Below are 13,543 nucleotides of genomic sequence, written 5' to 3'. Positions count from 1 at the left end.
TCTATGCTTATCTGCAGACTAGACATTATGTCCAATCTTTGACTCTCCCAGAATCTCAAAACCCTTCATGGGAACTATATGATCTTTTGACCTGGAAGACCCTAATCAGCATACCATTTCTTTTTGGTATAAATCCTTGCACAAACAAATGATAGTGCCTGATTTTGACAATTGTCCAAGGGTGGAAGCAAGAATTGGGTCAGCACATTATAGTAAATGTTTTGCATGGATATGTATGCTTTCTACTAACATCTGTTTTAAGCGAAACAAAATTTAAATTTTTGCAGCGATTTTATGTATCCCCTAAAAGGGCTAACAGACTGGGTATTGCAGGCTCTGATAACTGCAAGAAGTGCAGATAGAGACCAAATACCTAGGGTCATCAGTTTTGGAAAGGTACAATGGTTCTGGGGAAAGGTTCAAAAAGATACCTTTACATTTAGGTACTGTAGGTATTTCTCTATCCCCAGAGGGCTTACAATCTAAGTTTTTGTACCTGAGGCAATGGAGGGTAAAGTGTCTTGCCCAAGGTCACAAGGAGCGACAACAGGACTTGAACCCTGGTCTCCTGGTTCATAGTCCACTGCTCTACTAGGCTATTCCTCCTCCCCCTTGGTCTGTTATTCCCACTAGATATAAGAATATTTTTATGGGACGAAATGCAGAATCTCACTTTTAACAAACGCACTAGATTGTGGTGTAGGAAAGTTCTTTTAGCAAAAAAATGTATTTTGCAAAATGGTTGACATCGGAAGCACAATCAATCCACGACTCATGTGTAATGGAAAAATATGTGGAGGAGATAGATTGGTCACTGAAACAGCGAGACTTCATGAAGAGACAGAACACTTAGGGGCGGATTTTCAGAGCCCTGCTCGCCGGTAAGCCTATTTTACATAGGCCTACCGGCGCGCGCAGAGCCCCGGGACTCGCGTAAGTCCCGGGGTTTTCGGAGGGGGCGTGTCGGGGGGCGTGTCGGGGGCGGTCCCAGTCGTCGCGGCGTTTTCGGGGCGTGTCGGCAGCGTTTTGGGGGCGGGTACGGGGGCGTGGCTACAGCCCGGGGCGGTCCGGGGGCGTGGCCACGCCCTCCGTACCTGCCCCCAGGTCGCGGCCCGGCGCGCAGGAGGCCCGCTGGCGCGCGGGGATTTACGCCTCCCTCTGGGAGGCGTAAATCCCCCAACAAAGGTAAGGGGGGGTATAGACAGGGCCGGGCGGGTGGGTTAGGTAGAGGAAGGGAGGGGAAGGTGAGGGGAGGGTGTTAGAGGATTCCCTCCGAGGCCGCTCCGATTTCGGAGCGGCCTCGGAGGGAACGGGGGTAGGCTGCGCGGCTCGGCGCGCGCCGGCTATACAAAATCCATAGCCTTGCGCGCGCCGATCCAGGTTTTTTAGTAGATACGCGCGGCTCCGCGCGTATCTACTAAAATCCAGCGTACTTTTGTTTGCGCCTGAGCGCAAACAAAAGTAGGCCTATTCGCGCTCCTTTTAAAATCCGCCCCTTATTTAACATGTTTACCTCTAAAAGCAAGAAGTTGAGTTTTGAATGATATGCCGACATGATTTCATAGCAATACAAGAGACAAGTGGTGTGGATGTAAGGCTAAGGTTGTTTTGTGATTTCTGAATAGGAGGGGGTGGGGGATGACTATGGTTTAATTTGAAAAGATGTATTTGAAATCTGTTTGTACACAGCCCAGTTGTGTGACGGCACACCTCACCATGAAGTATTTCACTGAGGGGCGGATTTTAAAAGGAGCGCCAATAGGCCTACTTTTGTTTGCGCTCAGGCGCGCGCAAGGCTATGGATTTTGTATAGCTGGCGCGCGCGCCGAGCCGCGCAGCCTACCCCCGTTCCCTCCGAGGCCACTCCGAAATCGGAGCGGCCTCGGAGGGAATCCTCTAACACCCTCCCCTCACCTTCCCCTCCCTTCCTCTACCTACCCCCCACTTACCTTTGTTGGGGGATTTACGCCTCCCTCCGGGAGGCGTAAATCCCCGCGCGCCAGCGGGCCTTCTGCGCGCCGGGTCGCGACCTGGGGGCCGGTACGGAGGGCGCGGCCACGCCCCCGGACCGCCCCGGGCCGTGGCCACGCCCCGTACCCGCCCCCAAAACGCTGCCGACATGCCCCGAAAATGCCGCGACGACCGGGACCGCCCCCGACACACACCCCGACACGCCCCCTCCGAAAACCCCGGGACTTACGCGAGTCCCGGGGCTCTGCGCGCGCCGGTAGGCCTATGTAAAATAGGCTTACCGGCGCGCAGGGCCCTGCTCGCGTAAATCCGCCCGGTTTTGGGCGGATTTACGTGAGCAGGGCTCTGAAAATCCGCCCCTGAGTGTTCTGTGTGTTATGGTTCTTGAAATGCAAATAATTTCTGAAACTAAATAGAGAGAAGGGGTTTTATGAGGAAAATTGCAGGCTCCGCCCAACAGGCTCCCCCCACAAGCCTTTGGAACTAAGTTGGGGGGGGAGCAGGGGGCCTGTGTTTGGCCCAGTATGCCCGCAATCTTTTTTTTTTTCCCCTCTTAACAGTTTGCCACTTAACCAGCTATATTCTTTTGAATATAGCCAGCTGCGTCTAAATTTATCTGGAAATAAGTTCCCAAATAACAGACCTGCTCTCAGGCATAAAGTTAGTCTAATAATTTATCCGGCTAACTCAACCCTAACCTAGAACACTTCCAAAATGCCCCTTGCTTAGTCAGCTAAATCTTTGTCACATAAGTAACAGAAGTATTCAAAACTAGTCATATAGAAGGGTAAGTTGTGAATTATTCCTCTAAATGGCTTGGAATGTGGACCTCATCTTATTCTTTTATGCCTAAGGGGGCACAGCTGGATAAAGCAGATTCCTTGCTGGGCTCTCTTGGCACGTTCAGGTTATAGACAAACCTTTGTAACATACCTCAAAGTAGTAAAAGACTGCATAATTCAAATACATTTGCACTTCAACCATGTTCAATGCTAGAACAGTCTTAAAACAAGCATGAGTCCAGGAGGCACAAGGTCTGCTTCCACGTTCTACGCATCGTTCAAACACCTCAGGCGACCGAACCCCCGGTATTTAAGGGAAAAGCAGCCAAGTACCTTGATCAAGCGTTTCCTGTCACCCCTTTGTCTATTCTCAAAGTAGGAATAAAAGCAAGCTCGTGCAATACTGACAGTATGAGCTCATGCCCAACATGCTAAAGAACAGTTTAAATACGCTGGACCACTGGGAGATCAGAAGGAAATGCTCAGGCCTTTCCCCCCATTTATTTATCAATTGTTTTCCTTATATCTCTTTAACCCTTTATTCTCTGGCAAGGACTGTGCAGGACATGTAGGGTTCAGGCCACTTTCTGAATGATGTCCAATGAATACCGCACGCTCCCAGCAGGCAGCATGAAGGTTTAAGAACAGTGGACTCCACCGGAGAGCGGTAAGGTGGAACACGAGGAGCGCTCCTATGTCCCGGTACACGGCAGCAGGGCCTATTTAATTAAAAAGCTGCGATATTCACACTTCTCCCTCACTCTCTCCCCGCCCCCTTAGTACCCCGCTACTCACCCACTTCCCCAGACACCGAGGCGAGCGCGCCGAAGAGGCGGCCCCTGTACACCGACCCGTCCTCCAGCAGCAACGAGGCCATTTCCCCGCTCCGCGCGTGCAGGGGGGGGGGGGGGGGTGTGAGTGAAGCGCCGGCTTCGCCGCCCGGGGGCCCTGAGTTCTCGCACGTGCACGCGCGCGCCGGATCAGGATTCCCCAGTTGGAACGTGGGCCGGAACGGAGCTGACTGCGCCACGTGCGGGGCGAGGGGCGCTAAGAGCTGCTGGCCGGAGGCGGCTGACACGGAAGGTGCACGGGAGCGCCTCCCTCCAGCTCCAGCCTGGTACCGTCCGAGAGCCGCGACAGGCGGGATGCTCGGTGGGAATCAGCCGGCTCCGTGCGTAGGGGTAAAGAGTCTGTGAGTGCGTAGGTCAGGGGAGGAGCCGGGCCGGGGAACTGAGACTGACGGGAGAAGGCGGGCTAAATCCAACCTGAGCATTTGCAAGAAAGCGTACGTACACATCAGTCATAGGAACGGTATGCCTTACAGCACCTCGTCAAGCTTTTTCTTTATGTTTGTTTTGGTTTCTTTATATTCTACAGATGGGCTACGATGTGCTGGAGCGGGCTTCCAGGAACTCTGTGTAGCAGTGAAAGAAGGCGTTATGGGAAGGATAGAACAATACTGCACGGCGCCGCCACGAAGAACGCATTGGAACATCTGAGTATTCCAAAACGGAGTACAGCTTTCAATATTTGTATTGTAAACGTAGAGGGCCTCACCAAGTGTATATAGTTGAGTATAGTGGAGCAAATATTCAAAAACATAAGAAGCGCGATGTTAGATCAAAGTCTATCGAACCCAGTCTGCGACAGTTGTCAGAATCGTTAGCACCTATCTAACAGATTCTAAAGAGAAGGGTGGATCTGTTTCTTGTTGATCGTTCCAAAAAGCCAGAAGTAGTGATCCCGCTTCCCTATTAATTTGTTCCGAAGAAACCACTCATCATATGATAAACTTATATCCCTTCTCAGTAGGGACAGACTTCCCCAGTAGGCAGAATGGGCAACTGACACTGGTGGGCACGTGCCTTTTTCTGTATCTTGCCAGTTCTGCAATATCTTTTTTTTGGAGAGCAGGCTACCAGATGTGAAGCCAGTACTTAAGATCTAGTGGCACCATAGATGTATGTGCCACTAGACCAAAAGTCACAGTTTAGTTTTCATTTCAAAATTATTCCTAATGTTCTGTTTGTTTTTTGTCCATATAGCTGGGATTATTTTTCCTTCATGTATCACTTTACATTTTCCCATGTTAAGGTTCATCTTTCATTTAGATACCTGGTTCCCCAGTCTCACAAGGTTCTGGTACACAAAGATGAGATTTCTACAATAGGGCACAACTTTTCCTGATTTTTCTCCGGCTATCAAGCTAGGGCGAGAGTACATTGTAGAAATCTCATCTTTGTGTACCAGAACCTTGCGAGACTGGGAAACCCAATGACAGATGAAATATAACATGAAACATCTATCCTCATCCCAAATCACATCAAATTTTAACCCTAACGTCTGCCTGTGCATGTAAAACTGGCCCCAAAACTCTAAACCGCCACAAAACCACCGCGAGTTGCTAGTTACTCTCTCTCTCCAGTCCCAGCTGTGAAGTAGAAATATCACAGGCGTGATAAAAAAAAATTACCCTAACCGCAAAATGATGAATCTAGGTCTAAGTTAGCCAGTTCAGAGCAGGCCTAAAGTTATCCGGCCTTGTGTGGCCCGATAAGTAGCTACTTACCAAGATATCCTCAAAGATATCCAGGTAAGCAATGCTTCTGTTTAAAAAAAAAAAAAAACAAATAGTCACGGGCCTCCTGGCCTGATTCCAACCCCCCAATATGTCTCAACCCCTTGCTAGCTAGGAAACTCCCTAGAAATGTTTTTAATGAAGACATATTTGCGCCTCCAGCCCTCCTCTCCTTCCCTGCTAAAGATAAAAAGAAATTACACATTTCTCCCCCCCCCCCCCCCCCCAAAACACAGATACCTTCCCTCAGAAGCCCTCCCACCTACCCGGTTCCTGCAATTGGAGCCCTTGCTTTTTATGCTGTGCAGTGCAATCCCAGCGACTTCCAACATTATTCTGGTAATGACATCTGTTGTAATGTTGCTTCTCTCCCATCACTACCTGCAGTGCATGATGGGAAAGAAGCAGCATTGTGACAGATGATCCTGAAAAATTATTTTAAGAAGCAGAAATGTGACAGAAAACCTCCCTCTGCTGGATTTCCCTGAATTTCTCTATAAGTGGCAGGAGGACCTAGAGCATAGCTACATTGGACCAATGCCCACACTTTTCGTACTCCGCACCTTGCTGTGCTGTTGCCAGTTATCACGCTTGCTGCTGCACCTCGCCCTGCTCCTGATGTCTTACCTCTCTCTTGATTGCACCAGGGTGTTTTGGCCTCAGAAACAAAAACAGAAAAGAAAAGGAAAATATTCTTTCCTGCCTCTCTCTGGATGCCTGGGGATCTTGGCGCAACTGTTGTTGCTGTTGGTGTCTGCCCTGCTCCTCCTGCCTTGACTTTTTCAGCATCTTTCTGTGTTATGCTCCTGTGCTTTCTGGTTCGCTGTGCACTCTATACCTTGGGGTCTTGATACCACTGCTGCTGCCCAGCCTGCTCCTCCCTCCATGTCTCTCTCTAGGTTGCACTGGGGTGATTTGGTCCCAAAAACATAGAACAAGAAAAAAAAGCTTCTTTTCTGTCCTTTTCTGAATGTTTTGGGATCATGGCACCACAGTTGCTGCTGCTGCCGTTTAGCCTGTTTCTCCTGTATTGTCTCTTTGTTGCTTCTGTGCTTTGCTTTGTTAATGCCACTCTTTTTGCTACCTCACTCTGGCCTAGATTTTTCATTCCATTATAAATATAGCGGAATGATGAGCTGCAGCCAGAAAAGGGGCGGGGGTGATAGTGTGTACCTGGCTGCATCACCGCCGCAGCACACACTATCGCCCCCATAGCGCCTCTGCAAAAGTGCAGTTATTTTTTAAATCCCGCCCAAACCCCTCCCCTTTCCCTCATTTCAATTTTATTGTGGCGATGCGGTCGTTATCGCGTGCGTTAGGGTGTTATCGCATACAGTAAGGCACTAAAGCACGGGATAACGGCCCATCGCGTTTTGAAAAACGACCCTGTCTGTGTCTTGTGGTTTTAATACCATTCTTCCTGCCTTACCCCTTTCTCTAGTCCTTGGAATGTTGATGCCAGTCTTTTTGCTACCTTACCCCTTACTCTATACCTTAGGGTGCTGAAGACACTTTTCTTGCTGTCTTACCTCCTACTCCATACCTTGGTGTTTGGATGTCACTTTTTTTTAGCTACCTCACTCTGCACCCTGTGTCTTGGAGTTTTTATGCCATTCTTCTTCCTGCCTTACCCCTTACTCTAGGCCTTGGGATACTGATGTCACTATTTTTGCTGCCTTGTGCTTCACTCTGTGCCTTGGGGTGTTAACATAGAAACATAGAAATGACGGCAGAAGAAGACCAAATGGCCCATCCAGTCTGCCCAGCAAGCTTCCCTCATTTCTTCTCCCATACTTATCTGTTTCTCTTAGCTCTTGGTTCTAATTCCCTTCCACCCCCGCCATTAATGTAGAGAGCGGTGGAGGAGCTGCATCCAAGTGAAATATCTAGCTTGATTAGTTAGAGGTAGTAGGAGTAGTAACCGCCGCAATAAGCAAGCTACACCCATGCTTATTTGTTTTTACCCAGATTATGTTATACAGCCCTTATTGGTTGTTTATCTTCTCCCCTGCCGTTGAAGCAGGGAGCTATGCTGGATATGCGTGAGGTATCAGTTTTTTTCTTCTCCCCTGCCGTTGAAGCAGAGAGCTATGCTGGATATGCATCGAAAGTGAAGTATCAGGCACATTTGGTTTGGGGTAGTAACCGCCGTGACAAGCCAGCTACTCCCCGCTTTGTGAGTGTGAATCCTTTTTTCTTCTCCCCTGCCGTTGAAGTTATGCTGGATATGCGTGAAGTATCAGTTTTTCTTTTCCCCTGCCGTTGAAGCAGAGAGCTATGCTGGAAATTCGTGATGTATCAGTCTTTCTCCGATGCCGTTGAAGTAGAGAGCCATGCTGGATATGCGTCGAGAGTGAAGTATCAGGTACATTTGGTTTGGGGTAGTAACCGCCGTAACAAGCCAGCTACTCCCCGCTTTGTGAGTGCGAACCCTTTTTTCTTCTCCCCTGCCGTTTAAGCAGAGAGCTCTGCTGGATGTGTGAAGTAACAGTTTTTCTTTTCCCCTGCTGTTGAAGCAGAGAACTATGCTGGATATGCATTGAAAGTGAAGTATAAGAATGGAGTGATCAAGCTAGTTGAAAGGCATCAGGAATAGAGGAAGGTGGAGGTAGTAATCTGGATATTTGGTTTGGGGTAGTAACCGCCGTAACAAGCCAGCTACTCCCGTCATTGTGAGTGCAAATCCTTTTTCCACATTTCCTCTTGCTGTTGAATCTTAGAGTGATGTTGGAGTCACAGTAACCATGTGTATGTTTATTGACTAAGGGTATTGTCTCCAGGCAGTAGCCATCATTCTGGCGAGTCACCCACTCTTCATTGGCGGCCTCTTGACTTTATGGATCCACAGTGTTTATCCCACGCCCCTTTGAAGTCCTTCACAGTTCTGGTCTTCACCACTTCCTCCGGAAGGGCATTCCAGGCATCCACCACCCTCTCCGTGAAGAAATACTTCCTGACATTGGTTCTGAATCTTCCTCCCTGGAGCTTCAAATCGTGACCCCTGGTTCTGCTGATTTTTTTCTTATGGTAAAGGTTTGTCGTTGCCTTTGGATCATTAAAACCTTTCAAGTATCTGAAAGTCTGTATCATATCACCTCTGCTCCTCCTTTCCTCCAGGGTGTACATATTTAGATTCTTCAATCTCTCCTCGTACGTCATGCGATGAAGATCCTCCACCTTCCTGGTCGCCCTTCTCTGTACCGCTTCCATCTTGTCTTTGTCTTTTTGTAGATACGGTCTCCAGAACTGAACACAGTACTCCAGGTGAGGCCTCACCAAGGACCTGTACAAGGGAATAATCACTTCCCTTTTCTTACTCGATATTCCTCTCTCTATGCAGCCCAGCATTCTTCTGGCTTTTGCTATCGCCTTGTCGCATTGTTTCGCAGACTTCATATCATTAGACACTATCACCCCAAGGTCCCTCTCCTGCTCCGTGCACGTCAGCCTTTCCCCCCCCCCCATCGAATACAGTTCATTCGGATTTCCGCTCCCCATATGCATGACTTTGCACTTCTTGGCATTGAATCTCAGCTGCCATATCTTCGACCACTCTTCCAGTTTCCTTAGATCCCGTCTCATTCTCTCCACTCCTTCCGGCGTGTCCACTCTGTTGCAGATCTTAGTGTCATCCGCAAAAAGACAAACCTTACCTTCTATCCCGTCTGCAATGTCGCTCACAAAGATATTGAACAGGACCGGTCCCAACACCGATCCTTGCGGTACACCACTTAAAACCGCTCTCTCTTCAGAGAGAGCGGTTTTAAGTGGCAACAAGCAGCACAGTTGATGCCACTGTGCTGCTTGTTGCCTTACTCCTCACTGCATGCCTCGGCTCTGCACCTATGCTTTGAGAGTGAGTTAATACCAGTGATCCTGCTGCTTTGCCTTCTCTTGATGTCTTGCAGTTGGGGCACAGTTCCCAAATTGTGGTTCATATGCCACTAGTCTTATCCTTCAATTTTCTCCAAATTCTATCCTTGTTGTTCATTGGTGATTGTTGTTGCAGAATGTCCTGTAGGGGGAGTGTGACATGAGTATATATGCCTGGGTCCTGATTTGGGGAGGAGAGATTCGAGGTTCAAAGACTTTGGAGTCCAGAAGGTCAGGACTTGACCTGGGTTCTGAGAATAACCTTTAAAGCCTACTGGTTCTGCCAGTCCAAAGAATGCCTCTTCTTGTTTAAAATGGTATGTTAAAAATCTGCTCCTAGTTGCATATAGGGAAATTATAGATACAGGCTGATGCATTATCTGTGTGAGTAAAACGGGCGCTCACGATTTGAGCGCCTGCTGTCCTAACGCACGCCAATCCACCTCTCCCAGGCGCCCGATTTAATATTTAAATGACCTGCTGCGGTAAAAAGGCAGCGCTAGGGGAAATTGTGCATCCTTATCACCTCCTCGGCATTGGGCACCCAGGAGAGGTGGCTGTCAGTGCGGGTTGGGGAAAACGGATGCTCAGTTTTACAAGCGTCTGTTTTCCTAACCCAACCGCTGGTAACTTTTTTTTTTTTTTTTTAATTTTCCCTTCCTCCTTTTTTCGGTTCCTCTGACTTAATATTGCTACGATATTAAGTAAGAGGAACTACAGAAAATCAGTATTTTCTGCTTTTCTGTTAACTTTAGGGGCTCCTCAAGAATTAACGCCTGCTTCAGGGCAGGCGTTAATTTTTGAGAGTAAAAATGTGTGCATTGGGTGCGTTCCCTGTAAATAGTTACCCAGTTTCCATATGTTCATGTTTTTCTCTTGTATGCACAGTTTACTGTTCTATGTAATGGCACTGCCAAAAAGTTCTATGTAATGACACTGCCAAAAAGTTTTAAGTTAGCTGTAAACCGACACGATGTGCAAACGGTTGTCGGTATATAAAAACCTACAAATAATAATAATAATATTTTTTTTTTTTTTGCATAGGTGGTAATAGCTAATAGCCTCATCAAAATGAGTTTACATGTGATGAGCGCTATTAGCTACACGCTGGTTTGGATGCACTAATTATTGCATAAGGTTTTTGAATGCGTGTGTAAAGCCGTGTGCTCAGCTGAGCGCACTATATTGCATCGGCCCGATAGCCAGCTACAAGAGCAATTTCCTGCAAGAAGGACCCCTTTTTTCAGATGGACTTAGGGCTACTAATGAGAATCACCCAGTGTTAACATGAGATCAAGCTGGATATGTCATTTTCATTTGTGTGGATTACTGGAGGCGTTTGAAATTTTAGTGGCTCTGCTGCTATAAGGATTTGAGATTTTTACCCAGGACTGTCTGTTTGTTTATTTTGTAGTAGGATCCTGTGACTCATTCTATTGATTTTGTGATTGTTGCTGATAACCCCCAGAAGATAAAATAAAAGTTTGTCAGTTGGAACTATGCTGTACTGTGTGAAAGTGTCTTTATGAATCCCAGGTTGTGAGTTCAACAAAGAAGAGGCATTCTTAATGGGGCAAAAAAATCAGAGACTTTCTGAAGGATGGCATCCCGTGACAAAACAGTTCCAGCAGAATTAGAAGGGTGGAAGGTAGATCGTTCAGGAGTTAGATCTTTAGCAAATAAGTCCAAATCAATACAAACAATTTTTAAATAAAATGTATTTTTTTAATATATTTAGCCAATCCACAAATCTTGGCAGAGTACAATATACACGGATAATAAAATCATTAAGCATACAATGATAAACAGCAGAAGATAGAAAATGTACCAAACTACATTAAACAAATTAATAGGATTATTCTTTATTCTGTGATGAGCTGTTATCACATGCGTTAGGGCCTTATTGCACAGGATTACGGCCGCAAGCCATGCAAATTAGGGGAAGGGAGGAGTGTGGGCAGGATATGGGCGGTGTTATCTCCCAGCAGCGCTGCGGGCAATAATGTTTTTCACATTATTGCCGGCAGCACTGCAGCAAATAACTATTCCTTTCCCCGTGGTGCTATGGGGGCGATACTGCGCGGCATGGCCACACCACAGCGGGTGAAACCGCACCGCCATGATGCGGCCGGCTGCCCCCGATCGCCCGCCGCTCCTTTTTTTTTCGCAACTCATCATTCTGCTATAAATATAGTAGAATGATGAATCTAGGTGTGAGTCTACAAAGTCTGTAGGCTAGTGTCTAGCACCTACAAACAAAGACCTTATAGGGCAGGAAAACCTGAATGAAAGGATAGGCCTTAAGTAGCTTCCTAAAATGAAGCGGATCACCCTTGCAACTTATTGTCATGGGCCAATTGTTCTAGAGGATAGGACCAACTATGCTGAATATCCTTTTGCATAGAGAGCCAAACGAACTTGTTTAATGGAGGGAATTTCCAGTAGATGCTGAGATAAGCATTAAGTATGGGAAGAGAGGTAGCCACAGATAGAGGATTCAATACTGGAAGGTGCTAGGATTAAATGGACAATTTTCTCAGTGGAAGGGAGTGGACAGTGGAGTGCCTCAGGGATCTGTATTGGGACCCTTACTTTTCAATATTTATTTATTTTTATTTATTTAAGGATTTTTATATATCACGGCTCGTTAGCAAACATCACCTCGGTTTACAATGAACATTAAATTAGCAACAAGCTTTACAATCCAAAATATTATATAATGAAACATAGTTAATAACATTAAAACTATAAATAATTAAAATAAACTAAACTACATTCAGCAGGGGCGCATGGGGCTGGAGGAGCAAGAGTAACAGTCCAATATTAATCGTATAAATATTACAAATTGGGAATATAGAATAAAAGAAGATGTAGATTTCTTGGAGGTCAGAATTATTTGACAGATAATTACAATAAAAGAATATTGCAAATATATAGTTCGCCAAAGGAGAGATTAGCGTTATTGAATAGTAACTGATTGGTATGAATAGATATTATAAAAATGTCATATTAAATATAATAATTTGAAGGGAAGAGATCACAAATTGTATGCTTGTTTAAACAGCCATGTTTTCAAGTTCTGTTTAAATTTCTTGTGGCATGGTTCCTGGCGTAGATCTGTGGGTATTTTGTTCCATAGATGGATTCCAGCTATCGAGAATGTTCGTTCTCTCGTTGAGACATACTTTATATGTTTAAGCGTTGGAGTAGTTAGTTTAGCCAGGTGCATTTTTCTCATTGGTCTGTCTGATGTATGGAAGGTAAAAAATTCAGTGAACCAATGCAAATCTTGGTTATATAATGACTTATGTATAAGGGTGAGGACTTTGAATATTATCCTAGATACAATCGGAAGCCAGTGTAGTGACTGTAGAGCTGGGGTAATGTGTTCGTAGCGGTGCGTGTTAGCGAGTAAGTGTGCAGCTGCATTTTGTAGCATCTGTAGTGGTTGTATTGAGTTATTTGGTAGACCAAGTAATATGGAGTTACAGTAGTCTAATTTAGATAATATAGTAGCTTGAAGTACAGTATGGAAGTCATTTGGGTGTAGAAGTGGTTTTATCCTTTTAAAGGTATGAAGTTTGTAGAAGCCATTTTTAATGGTGGAATTGATTAAATCTTTTTAGTGTAAAATGATTGTCAATTATGACACCAAGGCTGCGGACTTGTTGTATAGTGTGAAGGTCAGATAGAGATTGTTGGGTGGGGTTAGCATGATTGTTGTTTTGTGGCGAAATAATGAGGAGCTCAGTTTTGTTGGTATTAATTGCCAAAGAGTTTTCAGTTAGTAGATTCTCAATTTCCGTCAGCACAGTCTTCCAGGTTTTGAGCGCATTGGGTAGTGAGTCCTTGATAGGGATGAGGATCTGCACATCATCAGCATAAATGAAGTGCGGGAGACCCAGTCTCATCAACAGTTGACAGAGTGGAGTAAGATATATATTGAAAAGTGTGGAAGATAGAGAGGAGCCTTGGGGTACCCCTTGTAGCAGATTTTTGGGTTTGGATTCATGTTGGCCAATTTTTACACTGTATTTTCTGCCGTTAAGAAAAGATTTGAGCCAACATAGGGCAGTGCCAGTAATGCCAATTTGAAAGAGGCGAGTTAAAAGGATGTTGTGGTTGACTGTGTCAAATGCCAAGAAAATGTCCAGCAGGGCAAGTATATATGCATGACCAGTGTCTAATGCTTTTAGAATTGTATCGGAGAGTGTTAGGAGAAGGGTTTCAGTACTATGGTGCTTATGGAATTCATATTGGGATGGGTAGAGTAATTGATTTTCATCTAGGAATTCAGTGAGTTGTTTGTTGATAACTTTCTCTAATATTTTGGACAGAA

At 45.9% G+C, this 13,543-nt stretch overlaps 1 protein-coding gene and 1 long non-coding RNA gene across 2 annotated transcripts in view; one reads left to right on the top strand and one right to left on the bottom strand.

Annotated features, from left to right (window-relative positions):
• Positions 1-3,681, bottom strand: part of CAD (carbamoyl-phosphate synthetase 2, aspartate transcarbamylase, and dihydroorotase) — a 363,344-nt gene extending 359,663 nt beyond the window's left edge. The window contains 1 exon segment of the mRNA XM_029596327.1: positions 3,549-3,681. Coding sequence (XP_029452187.1) covers positions 3,549-3,630 — 82 coding nt within the window. The 5' untranslated portion in view covers positions 3,631-3,681.
• Positions 3,682-3,914: 233 nt separating this feature from the next.
• On the top strand, positions 3,915-5,384 carry LOC115088244. Its single transcript, XR_003855731.1, has 2 exons — positions 3,915-4,038; positions 4,131-5,384. It is a non-coding gene; the product is annotated as an uncharacterized LOC115088244 (long non-coding RNA).
• Positions 5,385-13,543: the final 8,159 nt, after the last annotated feature.

The sequence above is a fragment of the Rhinatrema bivittatum genome, chromosome 3, assembly GCF_901001135.1.
Source record: "Rhinatrema bivittatum chromosome 3, aRhiBiv1.1, whole genome shotgun sequence".
Classification (NCBI taxonomy): domain Eukaryota; kingdom Metazoa; phylum Chordata; class Amphibia; order Gymnophiona; family Rhinatrematidae; genus Rhinatrema; species Rhinatrema bivittatum.
The sequence above is the reverse complement of the archived record's forward strand: the minus strand, read 5'-3'. Positions and strand labels throughout refer to the sequence as shown.